The sequence below is a fragment of the Pyrgilauda ruficollis genome, unplaced genomic scaffold (assembly GCF_017590135.1).
Source record: "Pyrgilauda ruficollis isolate IOZ18807 unplaced genomic scaffold, ASM1759013v1 scaffold38, whole genome shotgun sequence".
NCBI classification, from domain to species: domain Eukaryota; kingdom Metazoa; phylum Chordata; class Aves; order Passeriformes; family Passeridae; genus Pyrgilauda; species Pyrgilauda ruficollis.
In genome coordinates this window covers 33179-53723 of record NW_024525267.1, presented here as the reverse complement: position 1 = coordinate 53723, position 20545 = coordinate 33179, and the positions used below count along the sequence as shown (strand labels likewise).

At 33.4% G+C, this 20545-nt stretch overlaps 1 protein-coding gene across 4 annotated transcripts in view; it reads right to left on the bottom strand.

The window, feature by feature from the left end:
* PPP4R4 (protein phosphatase 4 regulatory subunit 4) overlaps window positions 1-20545 on the bottom strand; it is a 58902-nt gene that overhangs the window by 7658 nt on the left and 30699 nt on the right. For 3 of the 4 annotated variants that reach the window (XM_041476269.1, XM_041476271.1, XM_041476273.1), the window contains 18 exons: window positions 20313-20419; window positions 17742-17849; window positions 15875-15996; window positions 14207-14329; window positions 11931-12100; window positions 10788-10907; window positions 9267-9344; window positions 8370-8453; window positions 7052-7234; window positions 6231-6336; window positions 5337-5484; window positions 4693-4837; window positions 3797-3838; window positions 3631-3705; window positions 1562-1637; window positions 980-1060; window positions 545-638; window positions 38-108 (listed from right to left, as the gene is read on the bottom strand). In XM_041476269.1, coding sequence (XP_041332203.1) covers window positions 38-108; window positions 545-638; window positions 980-1060; window positions 1562-1637; window positions 3631-3705; window positions 3797-3838; window positions 4693-4837; window positions 5337-5484; window positions 6231-6336; window positions 7052-7234; window positions 8370-8453; window positions 9267-9344; window positions 10788-10907; window positions 11931-12100; window positions 14207-14329; window positions 15875-15996; window positions 17742-17849; window positions 20313-20419 — 1933 coding nt within the window. The remainder of the gene's footprint in view (window positions 1-37; window positions 109-544; window positions 639-979; window positions 1061-1561; window positions 1638-3630; window positions 3706-3796; window positions 3839-4692; window positions 4838-5336; window positions 5485-6230; window positions 6337-7051; window positions 7235-8369; window positions 8454-9266; window positions 9345-10787; window positions 10908-11930; window positions 12101-14206; window positions 14330-15874; window positions 15997-17741; window positions 17850-20312; window positions 20420-20545) is intronic. The other variant, XM_041476270.1, reaches the window with a different exon arrangement.

The following is a 20545-nucleotide window of genomic DNA, read 5'->3' as shown; positions in this document are numbered from 1 at the left end:
AAAACTGCAGTAAAACACATTACAATAACCTACTTACCACTAAAGGATAACATACAACTCTTTCCTATTCCTGGTACTGAAGATGTATATCCTGTAGCAGAACTTTTACTTTAAAAAAATCAAACAAAACAAAACCAAGTTGGTTATTTCCAAAAGTGTTCCTCTTAATTGTATCATCCTGCTGTTTAATAGTATGGGAGGTTATTTCTGAGTTTGTATGAAAAAATTAAATGAGAAAGTTATGCTGAAATGTCTTTAAGAAATGTATGAAATTAGATTTAGCAATTCATATTGAAAATTACTTTTAATATATGATAAAAGGTGATGTTTATTAACTTAAAAGAAATTCACAACCATTTCTAGGCTTCAGCATGCCTCAGATGTTTCTTCCCTCAGTTAATCAATTAAACAGAAAGCTGAAAATACAAGTCACAGTTCAGTGAGTACATCACTACTTTCAGAGATCCATGAGCATTAATTTCATAAGAGCTGTCTATTAGCAAACATCTGCCTATGAGATAAGCAATGAAGATTATAAAGATACTTAGGACACTTGTCTATGTTGCTGTATTTTGGATGCAGTACTTGAGTACTGAAAGATTGGCTTCGAACCAGCTTGGATTTTTTTTCTTCTTTGCCTAAAAATACAGAAAACATTTTTTAATATGAATACTGAATTTCCTCAATAATTAAGAACACTTTAAAATATATTTTTCTGTCAATCTACAGTAAATGAAGGAATGAGATTATTTAAATACTTCAATTTAAAAAAAAATAAACCTTAGGTCATTATTTATATACTACAGAGTTAAACAAAACAAAAAAACCATAGAGAATAGATTCAGTTCTAGGAGAAGCATCTTTTCCACTGTGCAATAGGTGTAACTTGGGTCCACAGATGTCAACAGCAGCTTTGCTGGAGTTTAACCTGATGATGTGAGATCAAAGTGTTCCAGGTGAGTTTTTGAACTCTTCTTACCTGCTGAGGTACCAGAAGAGCTTCCAGAAATAGAGAGATTGATACTTTTTGCCAACACTGATGATGTTTTACTGTCTCTACCTAAAAAAAAAAAAAAAAAACAAGTCGAGTATAATCCCTTCCCTCTTAAAACTTCAATTTTTATAAAAGAGAGGACATAACATATCACAGTCCTGGACCAAACAGTAATAATATCTAATCCACTGCTACTAGCACTTCAGAAATACCACAGCAAAGTACTTACACTATATCCCAAAATTAAAAATAACAGAGAACTAAAACTGTAATGTATTTTATTAATAAACCCAAAAAAAAACATATTATGTATTAGAATTAAAATATATTTTAATTGTATTAAAACATATATTTATTAAATTATTAATTTATTAAAACATATATGTATTATAATATATAAAGTATGAGACAATGTTTCATAACTTCAGAAATACATAGAAACAATTTTTATATGCAATTTCTAAATGTCTATTTATTTTATAAAGTGTCTCTTTCCTGCTCCTTCCTCTATTACCTTTGTAGAAGAGTAAAGCATGCATAAACATGTACACAAATAAGCAAACTTACGTTTCTTTTCAAACATTTTATCATTAATATTTGTAGATCTTCCTTCATTTTTCTGCTTCTCTTTTTCTAATTGTTCCTAAAAGAATGAATAGTTTTCTTATCTATTATTCATATAAAAGTAAATAATTTGTGTTTCCAAATAACAGTTCATTTCTACTCTCCTGTTAGTACTGCAATCCCTGATGAATATTCAGAGAGCCAATTAAGTAGTGTAGAAAGAAATCAGGGTACACATCTCATTTAAAAACCACTGAAGAAACCACTGAATCTGAAACCACTGTATCTGAAGAAAGCTCAGAGCTGAAGTTCACATCTGTAACTTATAATTGAAATTATGCCGGGCTTTTGGGTTTTTTTGTATTCAAAAAGATACAGACATTGGCAGTTGGCAATGTAAAAATTTTCTGTAACACAGACACTCTGAAAATAGAACAGGCAACACTTTTATTTCATACAATTCAATGAAAATGTTTTTATAAATTTTAAGGTGTGTCACATATATTCAAACTTTATAAAGATCTAAAATTAACATCTACAGTTGATGAATCTTTATGAAAAACAAAATCAACTATGTAAAATTGTTCAGGTTCATGGAATTTATTTGCCCTTCTGTAATACTACCCAGCCTAAAAGTATATTCCATTTGGCGAGTAAATATCATTCCAGCTTCAAAAAACTATACAATAATAGCTTATTTTCTATACCATTTTCATAATAAAAATTGTTAAGTAAAACATAATTGCTCTAATCTATATTTTCCATGTAGTTCTAATTACTACCTAATCAAGAAAAGAAAGAGGTAATTAATTCAGGTCAGGGTTGCTGGAAAATAGTTTCTATAAAGTCAGCTACTAAAATTAAGGAAATTTGCTAACATATTCAGTATTAAAATCTTTAGCAGTCAGATACATTTAATGTATCTGACATTAATGGGTTGAATGGTCCTTCATCTGTTTGGGACTGCAACATGTCACAATTCACTGTGTCCCTCTCAGGCTCCCCAAAAGCATGCCACTCACAGACAGTGCTAATGAGGCCTTTGTGTTACAGAAGGGTGGCACAGATCAGTGGCCCATACCATAAAAATTCAGGTGCTTTTCTAAAGTATGGCTGTGGAAACAGGTAAGAATTGATGTCATCATACAACACACAGGAGCACTGGAGGCTCTTTTGCTCCATGCAAACCTTTTCAGTATAAAAGCATAAAGTATAAAGCATTTCAGTATAAAAGACTGTATCTACCTGCAGACTGCTCGGGCTCAGCTCAAGACTGTGAGTGTGTGTATGCAGGTCTGAGAACCCAGAGCTCGAGCTGGCTGGGGACAGTGAAGTGGCAGAAGTCTGTGGCTCAGGTGTACTTGCTCATACTGACCTGCAATACCCACTGACATCAAAGTGGACCACAAAGGTAGGAAACAAGGGCATTTTTGGGACACTGCTGAATCTCTTCTGGTTCACTACAAAGAAGTTTAGTTACTAGAAGTCACAGGAACCATGCTAACAATTTTAGGATCTTCTGACTCCTGTCAGCTGCTCAGCTTCTCCCACCTGAGGCTGGAGGGGAGGCAGCAGACGGGAGGACTGCAGTGGTCTGATCTAGGCTTTGTGGAGGTGTGGTGAAGATATAAGCTGTGTGCTGAAGTGCTTACTGCATCTTTTGCTTTTGTCTCTTTCCTGGCTAATTGGAAAGCCTGTAACACAAAGCATTCTTCAGCTTCCTTGGGACAAAAGAAGTTAAGAAGTTATGAGATCAGTTTCTTTGCCTAGGGAAGCTGTACGTGAATTTCGAGGTGTTTCATTGCAGTTTATCATGTTATACATGGCATTACTCAAGAAACTCAAGTTTGCCTTTCTAATTGATACAGCAAAGTTAGGTAGTAAAGAAGAAAATGTTACACGTTACTTTGAAGGACTTAACTCTATTACAAAGCGTAAAATAAAACCACACACAGATAATGAACCCATCAGGTCTCTCCAAAATACACATTTCCCCTACCTTAAAATTACTGCCTCATTAATAAGGAGCTACAATCTATTTAAAATAATGACAGTGTACTGATAAAATATACCATTTCCAAAAGGAGATGTTCTTGTCTATCTTTTTCTTGATCCAACAAATCATTTTTGTGAAATCTTTTCTGAAACTTCAAAATAAAATAAATAAAAATAAAAAATCACTACATGAAAATGGAAACTAAGAGTAGTTGATAAGTATTAGAGTTAGTAAGTACTTACAGCATCTACAGAGATCTCCATTCTGTCCAATTCTAACACTGTCTATAAAGAAAATTAAAACATTATTTATTATTACTCTATGGCATGCCCCACTATAACGTAAAAAATTGTCTTTTCTTCCTACATATTTGAAGCCTATGCTTTTATTTTTGTGGTACAAATGCAGTTTAAAAGTGTCAGAGAGTATTCTCAGAGCCCTGCTGAGACTCACAATGAGTAGATTCACAGAATATCTATATGGAAATCAAAATACACTCAAGGAAGCACGTCAGCAAGAATAGCTATAGCACAGGCTTAGGAACCAGGAGTGAAAAAAAGCAACTCAGGAACCTGTGTCTGACTCAGCAGGTTCCACACAAGTGCTCACTCAGTCTCTATCCTGCAGACTGGCCCTGTGAGGAAGCCACCTACTTGAGCTATTTCACGTCATGGTTTCTAAATTTGAGACCAAGCATGGACATTCCTTAAAGATATACTTTTTTGAATATCCACATTAAAAACACATTTGTAACATTTTAAAATCCCGCAAATGCTTTGTCTGTATATTGTAAAATATACAGTCTAACAAGATATCTCTATCTCACAAACCTGATGAATTTTAATAAAATCAACATTCAATCTTTCTCTAGTCTTTTTTTTTTTCATAAATGGTCATTGAGCCAAAATCCTGAATTTGAATCACTACAAAATAACTGCAATTTAAGTAACCAAGGAAACATTAACACTCCTAAATTTCACAGAACATACTATACTACATCATCTTTTAATTGTTCAAAATTGCGTAATAGAGAATGGAATTTTTTAATCTCCTGTTCTTCTATTAAGAAAATCCATAGGAAGCATAACATTAGTGATAAACCTGAGATTAAATGCTGCTTAAAAAGAAAAGTGCTTACTCTTTTCACAATAGTCAAGACATCTTTGTCTTTCTCTTGACACAGAAGTTTCCTTATACATAATTCCAGCTGCTGAAGTAAATGTTTATCAGTGGGAATCTTCAGAGTAGATTTGACTTTTGGCAACAAACAGCATAACTTCATTCTATAAAAAAAATCCCAAACAAACAACCCAAATATTCACCTTTTGATGCAGATGCTTAATATATATCATTAATTCTCAATGTATTGCATGCTAGCATTTGACACAAAATAATTAAATGGTTTTATTTTTCAGAAGTGATTGTTGCTTATGTGTTGATTCCAGACATACTGTTTTCAAAAAGTCTCTATAGATCATGAATACAGTCCACAAAAATCTTTGGTTTGTCTGGGTTTTTTTTTAAATCTAGAAAAATACGGAGATCTCTGGATTTTCCAAGTGATATGCATACCTAACTTTATCTGTTACCTACTAACCTGCTTCTGGGATTTTCTAGCACCATTCCCATGCTCCCCTGCATCTTTAATACTGGTCATTCTGAAGGCTCTTTATGTTTTCACTCAAGTTACATTATTTAAGCAAAACATAAAACTTTTAACGCTATTTCTTAATATATTATTTAAGGCTTTTTTTCCTGTACATTGCTACATATTGTACATACCTGACATTTGCCACTGGGTCATGTGTAAGTTCAAGCACAGGTAAAAAGAAGTATTTACAGAAGAATGATTTTGAAAACAGTTCCATAATGAATTCACAAGTATCTAAAAAACGAAGTCTGTTCCAGTAACTTTTTCCTTGGCCCAGTTCTGAAAAATAAAAATTTGCAGATATTATCTGTCAAGTTTTCAATGTCAGACAGAAAACATTTCACAGGCTGACCTTTGACTTAAAAGATGATAATCACAGGCATCAAAAGACACATTCTCAGCCTATCTCAATTCTTTCTTTTAGTAAAAAACTAACATTCTGAATCCAATTAATTCTGTCAGTGAGCACTTGAAAAAGCAAAAGAGCAAGTGAACTAACTACAGTGTTAAACAAAATCCTGTATGCCTTTCAAACCATGTCACAGGAGTATCAAAATTACTGCATAAACATCAAGGAATATTAATGAGAACTGTTAGAACTCCTAAGCTACCTTTAAAACACATAGCATACACCAAAACATCAAATTTAAGTGACTGATTAATAAATTTATTTCTGAGATTTATTATGCTGAAGTCTCTAGAGAATTTTACTTCTACAGTGGAACTCTGTTTTTTATACTGCTCCACGCACAACTTAGTAATTTTGGCTAAAAGAAGTAGGGTTGGAAGGGTCTTGGCACATTATCAGTTTCTTGCCTCTTCCCCAATCCCTTTATATAAACTTATATAAACTCCAGCTCATACGCACTGTACATTTTGCTGGTGATAATATGAGCAACTGAACGTCTTCCAAGCATGGTCCCTCCAATGATGGAAGGAAATTACACTGAATAAATGCAACTGTAAATAGATCTTCAGCCAAAACTAACTTTCATTTCTCAGTAATGGAGGAAAGATCCTCTTACGTTCAATCAGTTTCTGAATAACCTCGTGTCTCTGTTCTTGCTTGCGATTGTAGCGCAAATAAACGCAGAGAGTCCGAGCAGCTGCTTTTTGGACTGGCAGGACATTCTTGAAAGAAATAAAGGGAACACAGTTAAATGTATCTGCAGGTGTATGACTAAAAGCATATACAGAATTAGAAAAAAAGCTAGAAAGTAGCCTAACTTTATAAATTTTTAAATAAATGTCATAACATAAGAGAGAATTATGAAGTTTGGCCAGTTCATGAGACACCTGATTCTTTATTCCTTCTGCCCAACTTGTAGATTTAACTATTTCATAAGCACCTTAAAATATTCCATGTTTGCAAGGCACCTTCTGTATTGCAGGTGTTAGAAATAAAATTTACATCATCTTCTCTTACAACAGTTTTATTCTTGAATTAACTCAGTAAAATTTCAGACTAGTAGCTCTAAATGATAATTTATTTCAGAAATGCAGAGTTCTTTCATAAAGAACAAAGACAATGTAATGTATGGAATCAGGAAAAAGAAGGCATATTTCAGAGGAAAAAGTTTTGATATAACTAGAAACAAACTGATGATGAGCACAAGGAAAGGAAGAAGTATTGGGTAGGAGGAAAACTGTCAATCCAAATTTTGCTCCTCAAATGGGGGCAAGTTTTCATTGAAAAATCTCATAGAAAAAACGACAGAGCTTGATATACCATATGAAAGAGATAGGACTTTAATATAACACAGGAAGTACTACACAAAGCAAATATCCAGTGGTCTAACTTGCATTAACAAACAAAAGCAAATGAGAAAGCGACAGGTGGGCTCACATTTGTCAAAATGATTGTCAACATCCTGTGAAGAAAACGGTAATAGATCTGATCACTTGATATGATATGAGGGAGACATGCATATTTTTGTAGTAGCTTCTCATGCGTTCTCCATTTTAAAGAAGTTGCTGCTCTCTGTTCTGCTGTCGTTAATGCAGGAATCAAGTCAGGAATAGAGAGTAACTAGAAACAGAAAGATAAACAATAATTTTACATGTGTCTTGTCACTATGCTTAAAAAGCAAATCACAACAATATTAAAAGGGAAGACTAATCCTAAAGCTATTTCAGTACCTAGCTAAATACACTTTCATCTCCAATCCTTCTTCTGACAAAGGAAAACTAAACACCGTTCTCTTTGTAACACCCTTTTACAGATATTAAAACCATTATGCCAACTCTCCTCAGCATTCTCTCTCTCAAACCAAATGAATCCTATTTCTCTTTTATCCTCTTAATCTTTGCAGTTATTGTTCTCAATCCCCTAATTAGTTCTAGTAGGAATTAATTTTAGTAGGAATTGTACACCTTTTCTCAGTAGAAGGCAAAGAATTTTTAGTATCCAAGCTAAATTCCCTTTAATATTAAGAAAAATGAAACAGACCGCCACACCTGACATTGCATTTGCTGTATGTTATATATATTTACAGCTGTAAACAACTGACAAATTCAAATTTCTAAATTACACTGTCAACTTCTTCAGGTACAAGAAAATAAACTTCTTCAGTTCTTATACTGCTGCAATATCTCAATTTATCATACATTTAGGAAGTATGCTCAAAAACAGCATCCTTTCTGTTCCATCTTAGAGGTGAGGAGTCATGGAATAAACCATCACCCAGAGCCACATACAATTAAATTAGAAAAGGTGGGAGCTGAGTACTGATCTCTTAATTCTGTGTCTTCACTTCAGGAAATAGATTTCCTTCTATCAGAAGCCTGAAAATGGCACCCATGAGCAATTGATACATCCATATGAAAAAATTTACAAGAGGTATTAGCTATTAATCCCTTAACACAAAACCAAGTTTTGCTTTCACTTATCTGCTGTCAATTAGAAAAAGAACATGTATAAACTGTTCATTTTCATATTAACTCTAATCTTTCCAAATTTTTTGAATGTTGAAGCTTATAATGTCAACAATAAAAAAAAAACAAAAAAACCCAAAACAAAACAAAAAAAAAAAAAAAAAAAAAAAAAAACCAACAAATGGATATCTCTCCAAAGCAGAAACTAATCATGAAAGCAAAATTTGTCTGAAATTTCTTACTACCCTCATTTAGAAAGAAAATGTTAAAAACCCCATGAGAATACCCACCTTGCTTTCTGATCCATTGTTTTCTCCTCCATTAGTCATTAGTTCAAGGATTTCAGGAAGGTGACCTACTAGGGCATCTAACACCTATTTAAAGAAAGGCTGCATGAAAGAGGTCTGTAAATTTACTCAGCTCCTTTTTTAACTCTCACCAACATGTCCCTACTGACACCTTTCAAGTTACTGCTCTCTCATATTGAAAAAAAATGGAGATTAGTTGTATTGATTAGCTGCATTGATGACTGATATTTTAATGCAGTAAGTAATATAAGCATTACAGGTCTCAGATTTTATTTATGTGCTCAGACTAGTTTTACAACTGGAGTAGTCTAACTTATTACTGGAGTAACTGGTACCAGAGGAAATGGTGATTTTTTCTTGAATATGTCTCTTTTTTCCGTACTAAAAAGTCTCACTGTGTTAACTGCAATGTAACGGATCCATGTTCTCTGCAAGTTACCACGGACCAAATCTCTTTCTGTAAATCTTATTCTTCAAACCATACACAACTTCTTTATCTCCTCCTCAACTGGACAATAAAAATAGAACAAAGCAAAAGACCTTGAATCCTATCAGCTATTATTTTAATATAGTACCAAACCTGAAGTTTTTTAGAGTTTATAAGGTAATAAATAATACAGCAATTAAAACTATTTAGAATTAGTATTTTTAAAACCAAATAAATTTAGTGTGGTAAGTTTACTAAATTCAAACACCTTCCTATTTTCCTCCTTTTTATTCACAGGAGGCTGGCATCTTTATGCAGAGTCTGTGCAACAGAAGTAAAAGCTGTTAATCATTTCAAATTGTTACTCTGCTGTGTTAGTGAAGAGTTATTAAACATGAAGATAATCTGCCTTGATGTAACAAGCAAAAGAAGTTTCAATAGAAGTGTATTACCTCCAGTGACTCATCCTGTAATAGTGTAACCAGTTCTTTATGTATTGTATACACATCAGAATTTAAAAGCTTAGCAACCTAAAAAAATGACAGTAAGATAGCAAGGTGAAACATTCTTTAGTTCTATGGCACAACACTACTTTCTTACTTTACAAGCAAGCATGAAGAGACACAGAAAAAAGTGTTTAATATCAGCTTCCTAAAGCTGTGTACTTTCCCACTGATCACATTAAAAATATGCTTATATAAAGAACATGAGACAAGAAACAGGTCTATTATCTGACTATGAAACATGCTTTTGGAATTAACTCTATTTCACATTTAACAAGATTTTTTTAGGCTGCACTGCAAGGCTAGAAATTTCCTTGAGGAATATTCAAATGCTGTAAATTAGGAGAGTTAAGAGTCAGCCTGCTGTATAATTTACAGAAGATGAAATGCAAAATTTTCTTATCCTGTGCTGGATTTTAAGTTTCCCCAACCTTCCACCCAAAGTTTCCACTCCTTACTCCTTTTGGTTTTTGACTGTGACTCATGTGATTCATAAGTCTCATGTAAATTTTTAAAAACACCAGCAGTCCATCTCCATGCTATTAAAAAGCTCTTATAGCAAGCATAACACAAACTTAATGAATGAGATTTTTTTGCCACAAGAAATATTTAGATGATGTTTTTTAATGTTCCTTTAAGCCAAGTGAAAATAAGAGCTTACTTTCAATCAAGATGAAGCTTTAAGGAAATAGCTACAAGGACTTTATTTTTTGGAAAGTAATCCAGCTAGCAGGGAATGCCATAAACTACTCATTTTTGCCTGTCACATGGTTGCCTAGTTAAACTGTTAAAATTAAATCAACAAGAACTAAATGCACATTTAGACCAAGGTATAATTTTACAGGTTTGTTTTTTTTTTAATGAGCTTTCCTATATTCAGGCAATACCTTAATAGTGCTACACAGCTAAAACAAAATATTATGTAGAATTGATGCTAATTTTATAATTCCAACAATTATGTTGGACTATTATTCATTAAAACAAGACATCAATAGGTAATGAGAACTGGAAATCCATACATCTTTCTTACAATGGTGGAAGTAAAGCCATTTTTCCCTCTACTATTCATTTAAAAGTTTTCAGCAAACTGCTTAATTTACCAATTTCCCCAGCAAAAAAATGGGATCAAAGACTGAAACACAAGAGTGCTATGAAACACATTTTAATTTCTGGAATTAACTCCATATAGTTAATAATACCTATGCATTTGTACATTTTTTTCATTGCTCCTTACAATCTGACCTAGCAGTAATCTCTTGCAGGCAAATGTCACACAAATAAAATAACATGTGTATATGGGCTATATACAGAGGTTAGAAGGAACTGAACACTCTTGAAAAACTAAATAATTTCAACACATTTTCTTATGTCTTTTTATTTTGGTTGAACAGCCACAAATGTAAGCTTAAAGACGAAAACAAAATAAAATAAAACCATGTGAACAGTAACAAAGAACCATTGTAGACTTACTTCAAAAAAACTTATGGCCATGGTATATCTGACAGGAACTTCGGGGTCATGACAAAGGCAGAAGAATATAGAATAAAGTTCTAAATGGAAGTTCTTTGGATCCACAAATACAATCATGGCCTGTGGAAGGATAAAGTCCTTTTTTAACTACACAGCTAAAGGATGACACTAGCAGAGATTATCAGATGAACTTGACAGGTAACAGGTTGTTATTTTACAGAGGAAGTGTGGAGGTTTTGCTGGCCTTGTTAAAACACAGGCACCAGACAAAATCCAGAGCCGAGAACTAAACTGAATTTATTTATCTTCCATACATGCTGCAGGCTGTTTCTTTGAAGATAAGGACTAAAACCATGGGATATAAAACTTAAGATTTCTAATATTGTTAATGTTTCTGTACTCTAGCAAAAACTGCAAATGGATACTTCAAAAACAAAGAACATTTTAGCAAGCAGCAAAGCTAGAATCTGAATTTCAATATGATTGTGTTTGTACATACCTTGGTTTTGCTCAAATAAACCAACAGATGTCTACCTACAGTGTGTTTGCCTTTAAAAGGCAGAAGAAAAAATATCTGTCTACTGGCTCTTGGTGCAAACATGTTTTCATTGAATACAAATGCAGCATGCCAAAATACAAAGTGGATTTACAGAAATATGACTGGTGTATTTAAAGACCTCACATAAAATTGAAAAGACTTTATGTACTCAGGCAGGAACACAACTAAAACATCAACCTGAGCATTCAGTTTCAATCTCCAGCTCCCTAGAATGATGTGACACACAATGAATGTCAAAGTGTGGATTCAAGTGGTTTGAGACTGGGGACTCTGTTTCACAGACCCTCCCCCAAATCCTTTGTGCTAAGCGTTTGGAGAAAATGTGTAAGAAAGAATAAGACCAACTCTTAGAACACCATTTCCTCAGTCCAAATTTGCCAATATTTTTCTGAGGCTCTGCAGAGTAGTATTTCCTGCTAACTCTTTTGCACAACCTCACTAACTGAAACTTTGCAGGAAAGGGCTAAAATCTAGATAATAATGAACAATTTGGGAATAACTCCTCTATCACTTCTATAGTCCTATTTAGAGAACTACATGCACAGCACAAATTAAAGATTAAACCTTAAATTAATATTACTTACTGGAAAATTGTAAGCACAGTTTTTCCTCACTGAAATATACTTCTTTTCCTGTTCCAGAGTTTGCAGATGTAGTTGATTATCATTATGCCCATTTTCCTGCTGTAAACCCAGTGTGGAAAGCTTCTTATAAAATTCCAAAAATCGCAAGTGCTGTTCAGGAGTAAAAATGCCTCAAAAAAAAAAAAAAAACCAAACAAAACAACAAACTTTCCTCATTACAAATGCTATTAATAATGTACCCAAACAAATATTATTTTTAAATCTATCAAATATCTTGATTTTATCTCTCCTCTTCCTTCTACCTGCCTTGAATCTAGCAGAGTATAATCACTACACACAAGTACTCAAAACAAACTGGAATGTAACTAGCAAGAAGAATTAAAAAACTACAAGTACATTAGTAATAAGAGAATAACCAAGAAAAGGCGCAATTTTCTATTCCAGAGAGCAAGGAAAAGCTCTCACTGATTGGTATCAAGAAAGCTGAAATTCTTAAGATTTTTTTTTTAATTCCACTAATATCATTAGGCTGAGTACAATTAATAAGTCTGACAAAAATTCAAGCTTTAAGTAGAGAAACAACAGATCAGTGACTCTTAAAACAAAAGGTTTTCAAAATGTGCAGTCAGATGTGCTTTGTTCCAGTACTCAAAGTACTAGCTGTTGAAATCTTAAATAACAGAATAGAAAAGAGCTGAAGTGGTACTTATATTCAATAACTGGAGAGGGAAAGGACAAGCCATGTAATTACGTAAGTCAGGTTACTTTCACATGTTTGAAAAAATTGAAACAAACAAAAAAAAAAAAGTCTACTACTAAATACCAACATACACACACCCCCACATATATCCCCTAAAAAATAGCAGTAGCCAACATGGCAAAAGGAGAACTTGTCAAACTGATTCAATTTCCTTCTAGTATGGGAAAACAGGACCTGGGAAACAAAAGAGGCAATAAGGGTCATGACTTTCACAACAAGAGAACGGGAGTGACAGATTAAGAACTCTGAAAGTGCTCCAAAACTGCTTGGAAAAACAAGTAAGAGAAAACTACCCATATACAAGATAGGCAATTGTATAAAGTAAGTTCTATCCTAGTTGTGGTACTATTCAGTATTTTCATACTTCTTCTGGATGCTAAACTAGAGACTTTGCTTACTCAGCATTCTGAAAGCATCAAACAAGGACAGAGAATGTTCATTCTTCAGAAAGACAGAGTTTAAAATAAAATGTCTTCAGTAACTGGACATATGGTCTTAAAATTTTAGACTATTATTCCATTAGAACAGCAGTAAGGTACCATGCTTGGCCTGATCTGCATCACCTGCACAAGGCCAGGAAAGAGAAAGACTAACTAGCTGCTAGATTTTTTGAAAGAGGCAATTTTTCATACTGAAAAATGTGAACAGCAATATATTTGGCAAGACACGTGAAGCAATCCTTTCACTTCATTCAACTGTCCTAAGGCCTAACACTTCAAGAAAAATATGGACTTGTCAGATAGAGTTCAGAGGTGAAGAAAGATCAGGAGTTAGTCATTCAACCTAGAGAAAAGAAGACTTGAAAAACATGATAAACACAGGATGGACTGTCCTAGCTCTCTGTTTCTGAAAATAACATTTTGACACTGTGGAACAGCCATTTCAAGTAATCTGTAGTGAAGCAAAGGATACTTTGATTGTCTCTAGCATAATCATGAAGGTTTATTTTAAAGAGCTGTAGGAAAGATCAAATGTTTTAAGAGTCTAGGGAGAAATTATACTGTAAAGCCACGATTGTGTGCTCTTCCTCAACAGGTAAAATATGGTGGGCAGAATTATCAAGGAAAGTTGTGCTCAAGTGAAAATTCAAGCACAGATTATGGGTATAAAAGTAATGAGTACAGATTGGCCTCAGCTGCAACTGGGGAATCCAAACGGCATCCCCTTTCTCCCCTGAAGTTCCTTATGGGCCACACTCTGCACTGTGCCTTAAAAAAAAGACCAAGCACAGAAAAGAACAAAGTTATCATAATGTTTTCAAAGGTTTCTAGTTTCAAAAATTAAATCATCCAAATCACAAGCTCCAGAATACCCAAAAAAAGTCAGTCAAACCAATAAAGATTAAACACCATGCTGCCATCTTTGACCCTGTCTAAACAAAACAAAACCAACAATAAACAATATGCAGATGGGCACCAGCAGAGGAAACTTCCAAAATCTAACTACCATTCCAAGGGGTTCTAATTCTCCAATCTTCCCTCATGATTAAGATTTTTAAAAAGAAATTAAATCATACCATATAATCCAGTACACAGTTTCCCTAGATGGAAAGATAAAGAAACTAGGATAGATTCATCTGTTTTGAAGGATTTTTCACAGAACGCTTTCACTAATGGGAGAACAGTTTGACTCCGATCATCTGAAAAACAGAAGAAATTTTTAGAATTAGCCATTTGTCAACATTTTAAAAAGAGCACAGAGACTGAACTTCTGTAATAAATTGAGAAAAATTTCATTTAACATTCTCAGTATTAGTTCTGGCAGGCACTCACTGAAGGTACAAAACAAGAGGTAGAGAGAATGATCCTAAATTTAGTACCTGTCTTGTTAAGTTCATTTTGTTGTTGTTGTTAGTGAAAAGGCATCCCCCAGTAAAGTAGGAGGCAGAGAATAAATAATCAGTCACTACCTTCTCCATTCACCAAGAATATAGGGAGAGAAAGAATACTACAGTACTCCTACAACAAGATTTCCTACAATAGCAGGAATGCAGGGAGATCAAGACTGAACATGACTTTGATGTTAAACAGAAAAATAAGGATATTCTGCAAGTTAATTTTTTTAACCTACTGAGAAGTGTTTCAAAGTGTTTGGTATATGATAAATTCACAGAGAAACAAAATAATTAAGGACACAGGAAAGAAGTGAAATAATTTAGAAATTAAAGCCAAATCCAAACACTTTGTGTCCTTATAAAATAAACAAGCAAAATTTTCAAGAAATTTGTATCTTTTGACTTATTTTAAATAAAATCATTGTGTTAAAATGTTTGAGTTTTAAAAGTATAATGATTTTTTAATGGTAGATCAACAGCAACATTCAGCAAATAATTGTGACTGAACAAAGTTAGATTGGCCTAAAGAAATATTTTGATATTGTGGGGAGAAAAACTTTAGAATGTAATTTTGGGTCATTTACATTCAAGTGTTCATTTTCTAGTTCAGCAATGAAAGTAAAACCCACGCAATCCCAATTTCTAGAAACTTTCCTTAAAAACCTGTAAATAACCCCTGATTGCTTTCTCTAAGCTTCTTACAGTGACTCAAAGCAGTAGTTACAGCAGGGGGTGGGGGAGGAGGAGGGAAGAGTGAGAGGTGCAAACACAGGCACAAACTTGGTAGCATCAATACAGAGGCTCAAGAATCAGAAAATTAACCTACTATCATACTTACTTATATAAAGACTCACTGCTAAAAAGTCCATTTACAGTATTCTCCCCAAAACTGCGCTATATTTTTCTCCTCCTTACCCACTCCTCTATATGGCTTAAATACAACCATATATCGTAGTAATTCATCACCAAGTTGCTGTACAGTACATTTTTGTTGGGCTAACACTTTGTATTCTGTGTACTGATTGCACTACATTAATTCATTAGATACTAGCAACACAATATTCCCATAATTTATGCAGTAATTTTACTCATTCAATTTAGGCATATTATATTAAAAATTTGGAATCTGATAATTGATTTCATGGACAACTAGCTCACCTCCCTTAAAACTTTCTGCACATAAAGCACTGCAAGACATGAAATAAAAGGAAATACAAAGGACAAAGCAACAAACAAAATAAAATTAGAAATGTCTGAATAATGCAGTCAGAGCAAAAAGCATTTAAACACAATTTTAAGATGCACTAGAGGACTAAAAATTGGGCTAGGAAGCCTAAATTAGATTCTTACCTGCATCAAACATATCAAGCAGGTTCACCAAGGTCTCAAAAGCAGCCAGGCGTACACTGCTGCCCTCATCTCTTGCCAGCTCCACTAACTCAGGAAGCACCACAGTTTTTGTTAGTTCTGTCCTGCAACATGAAACAGTTAAAAGAAAACTTACAATTAAAACAATACTGCCACTGCAAAACAGAATTCTCCCTTGAAATACTCATTTAGATATTTTTTGGAGAGTCAAGAAGAAAAAACAGACAAAGTTCAAATTAATGTTAAATTAAAAAACCTCCAATCAATCTCAGGACTTTTCTTCTTTACAGAGAACATCTACTGCTCAGAGAAAATGCCATTTCTAGTCTAAACACTGACTTTTGGCCTTGGTTTAAAGCAGTAAAGAAGGGGTTCTGCTTGTCCTTTTTTACCTTGGTATGTACTGACCTACTAACATACTGCTAATACTTAACTCCAGGATGCTGAAATAAAAATGCTCAAAATATCCCTTCCAATCAGACTAAAGCAGTAACAGCTGCCTCTTTGGTAAGTCAATATAAACAATAATCCTTTTAAATATCTATAATCAGCATCAAAGTGATTTGCACCTTACAGAGTTTATTATACCTATTACACCAGCAAATCAAGAGGTGTTAACAGTATTCTTCCAAGCAAATGATTAAACATTCAAATAAAATTATGAGAAAATGATAGATCATGTAGTGGCAATAACACTGACTAGTAAAAATAAGTATTTGGATTGTTGTAACATTATACCTTCAATATTTACCTGAAAATTTGCTGTTCATGTCTGCTTAGTTATTTTTTTATTTACTTACTACCTATTCATCCTCAACATGACACACTGACATAGCTTCCATACTGAAAGCATTCAATGTTCACCATTTCTCATGAGATTAAATCATCTAAAGCACTGAGAATGAATTAAGCAAAAACTTCTGAGATAGAACAGTCTATATGAATACATTAATACTAAAAATAACAGCTGGTGAGGAAAGAATCAAATCAAAATACACAGGACAGATCACTAATTGATAACAAAGTATTTAACCCTATTAAACCCACTATTCTAAGGTGGGGTAAACTACCAGTAATGCTTTCATTTCCCACTGCATAATACCTGTGATTTTTTTAAACTTTCAACTTCCAGATAGAATAAGTGAAATTTAGTTCATTTTAAAGACAGAATTAAGAAAATTTCCTTTCCAGTATGGTTAATTTTAGTATAAGATCTAATCTATCTCTGCTGTCTAGCACTGGGTAAGGAACGTTACTTGACAAATTTTCAATCTGTAAAAGAAGTTATTGCTTTTTTTCTTCCCTGACAAAATAACAGGTAGAGAGACCTCAAATTTTAAAATATTTGTTCACTCAGAGACCAATCCTGTATGTAATTAACATGTTCTTTTATTAAAGTTCCAGACTTTTTCAATCCTATGTGTGAATATTGAAGGCCTTCAAGCTTCAAGTAAAAGTTGATACTGAGCTGAAATATGTTTACAAAAGCCATTTAGCATTCTTTTTCAAAACACTGCACAGTAATTATTAAAACTGCTAATAATTGTCAGAATTTTTAAACAACACAAATACTACCAATAGATAACTGAGATAATTTCAAGAAACTATAGATGAAGTCATTATTTTAAAAATTCTGCTGGGTTTATGTTTCAGCAATTTTACTATTGAGAGAAAAAAATCTAAAAGTGGAAAAGAGACAACTGCCAACAGCCAATTACTAAGAACACATCTGTACATTCCAAATTCATTATTGAGTATGCATTAATTCAGCAATTTTAAAAAGAGCATTTAGGTTAACATTTTAGAGAAATATTTTGCATTTAAGATCAATCAGGCAAATTGCACTCACCCTATTCCTCGAGCTACATGTTCCAGCTGCCGACACATGCAAGCTCTAACTTCAAATTCCACATCCTGGCACAGTGATTTTACCAATGGAAGAACCTCTCTTTTAACACTAAAAAGGTGAACATTTTTTATTAATATAAAGAATATATAAAATCTACTGAGTAGTACTGAACTTTACTCACATATTATTTGTTTATCCCATAAAAAAAGTTACTAATTTATCACAGACAGTAAAGTATTTTTCTGATAATCAGCAATTAGAAAAGAATATTGTACATTGGAAGCAAATATGTGTTAGAAAGAGACAGGAAAAGGAATATTTACTGCCATTATAATTTGCTCATATTCATCTATTATTTCTTATAAACTACAAAAATAGTAGGTAGGCTACTTTAGTAGAATGCTGTCCTCATTTAGTAACTTCTAATCTTCAGTACAATTTCTGAACAGCCACTCAAAGAATAAAAATATTATATAAATGGAAATGGAAATCCCAATTAAATGTCTGTAATACCTCATCTTTGATATGCAGGTATCACCCAAGATATAATTAGGAAGAAAGGAGAAAAAGAATTTAAGATTAAAAGCTTGAATATTGCAATGCCTTCAGGCAAGTAGACCAAGTATTCATGTAAGTCAATGGCAGATACAAAATAAAAATTTTGATTCCTGTTTCAGTAAAAACACATATTACAACTTGGCAGAATGAGCCATTGTGTTTCCTTTCACTGCCCAAGTGAAACTTCTGTCATAAGTATTCATAAAATATCTCTATAAAAATCCTTATGTTATTGCAAAACTCAAGATAAATAATATGTAGACAGTGACAAGCAAATTTTCAAGCCAGCTTGCACAACCTCCATTCATTTCAGTGAAAATTTATTTACCTCTTACAGAAAAAAATTAGCCTCAAGTTTCAAAAACTGTACAGTCTTGGAAGTTCAGCATTTTAGAATACTCTAAATTAGGGGCTACATAAAAAGAAAAAAAGACTTTTTAACTTGGAACATTGGAGGGTAGAAAAACTAATGTTCCATGACAAGGACAGGATATAAAATAACCTGGGAGTAACATCAAATACAAAATTTTTAATTATAGTATAAATTTTATGAGAAAAAACTGTGCCATTCTGCAGAAGAAAGTGAAGATATGCTTATATATTGCCTACTCCTGAGGATAGATAGGTCTCCTGGGCCTGTACCAAGAGCCCTTCTGAAAGAGGAATGAGAGTGCATCCCGAATTTTACTCAGTCTGCCACATTCTAAACCTGAGGACCCAGCTCTGAACTGCACTCAAGAGCTCTCTACCAGAAGAACAAGATATCCCAGAAAATTCTGAGTTATCTTCTTAAAATGTAGTGGCTGTGCAGAAAAGGTGCTAAGACCTGTTTACTCAAATGTGGGGATTCCTGCTTCTGAAGAGCAAGGAATCATGTTGAAAAAACACCACAAAAGATGTGATTGTTATGGCTACTAATTAACACTACTATATTTCAGATAAGATTCCAAGTAATCTGTAAAGTCACTTATTTCCATGAGAATGTAACATCAAATAAATAAATGCAGCTGCTATTCTGACAGAGTCCTAGAGATTTAGAACATAAAGATTTGGTAACAGTCTCAAAAAATACTACTCTAACATTTTCATTAAAATTTGAATGTCCATAGTCTAAACAGCAAAAAAAAAAAAAAAATTTAGATAGTTTCCTTTTGGGTGCTTCTAGCTCTTTTTTATTGAAGAAAAAAAACATAATCTAAAGAAATTTATTCCTAAATGCCTTGTCATGTTTTTCTTCTTTTCTGTTACGCTGAATTCTTACATTTTGGGGCAGATCAAAATCATTATTAGAGTGTGCTTCTTCAACTAGACAGTTCCTGGGCACTTAGTGGCCCACGGTGGATTTCTATTGTAATTCAAAGTCATGCTGTGCTGGATTGCCTGGATACAAACACATTAGGGGAAGTGGTCCTGCTATCACAGGCCTGGCTAAACTGATCAAGGAATGTACCACACCAGCTGCTTTGGGCAGATGAGTGACTCGGATTTACTTTCATCATTGCACCCTCTTCTGTCCAGGCTCACAGACACTGAATCTAAGGGCTGGATAATATCAGGGAACAGCAGTAGTTCCTCATATATCTACATTTTAATTAGAGACAGAAAAAAACCCCCAGATCTACATGCTAAATTTGGTTACATAATAAAAAGTTAGGAATGGAATTCCTCCTCCTATGACAAGAAACTCAAAGGAGATGAAGTTCTATTTTGCGCCTGTAAGTTTGCAGAGAAATCCACTGTGTGGCTTATTTTCTAGTAAGAAAAACAATATGGAAAAATGGCCTGAAAATGGTATCCATTCAAATCTGTGAAAGAATATACAAACTCAAGTTATAAAATTATGAACATCAGCAAGTCTAAACATGTCAGTTAAATAATGAAAAGGATCTGTGAAAAAAAAAAAAAGATTTTATTTTTGCAATAAAGTTTACTTTTCTTGTAGTAATTTTTGTCCACTAACAAAAAAATACTGGTTTACACTGCAGAATGAAAATATATTGACAGTCTACTTACATATGAGCTTCAAATTTGTTAGCTACTTTTCCCATGATTTTACAACTAACTAAGCGAGACTGAAGTGTTTGAGAAAGCTGTGCTTTGGAAACAAGAGGATTCAGGATCTACATGGGGAAAAAAAGAAGAAATGTGAGCAGAAAAATTGTGAGCATCAAAGTATTCCTCTTCCAACAAAAATCTACAAAAACATATCCCAAACGTCATTAACCTTTTCACTGAATTAATCAGTA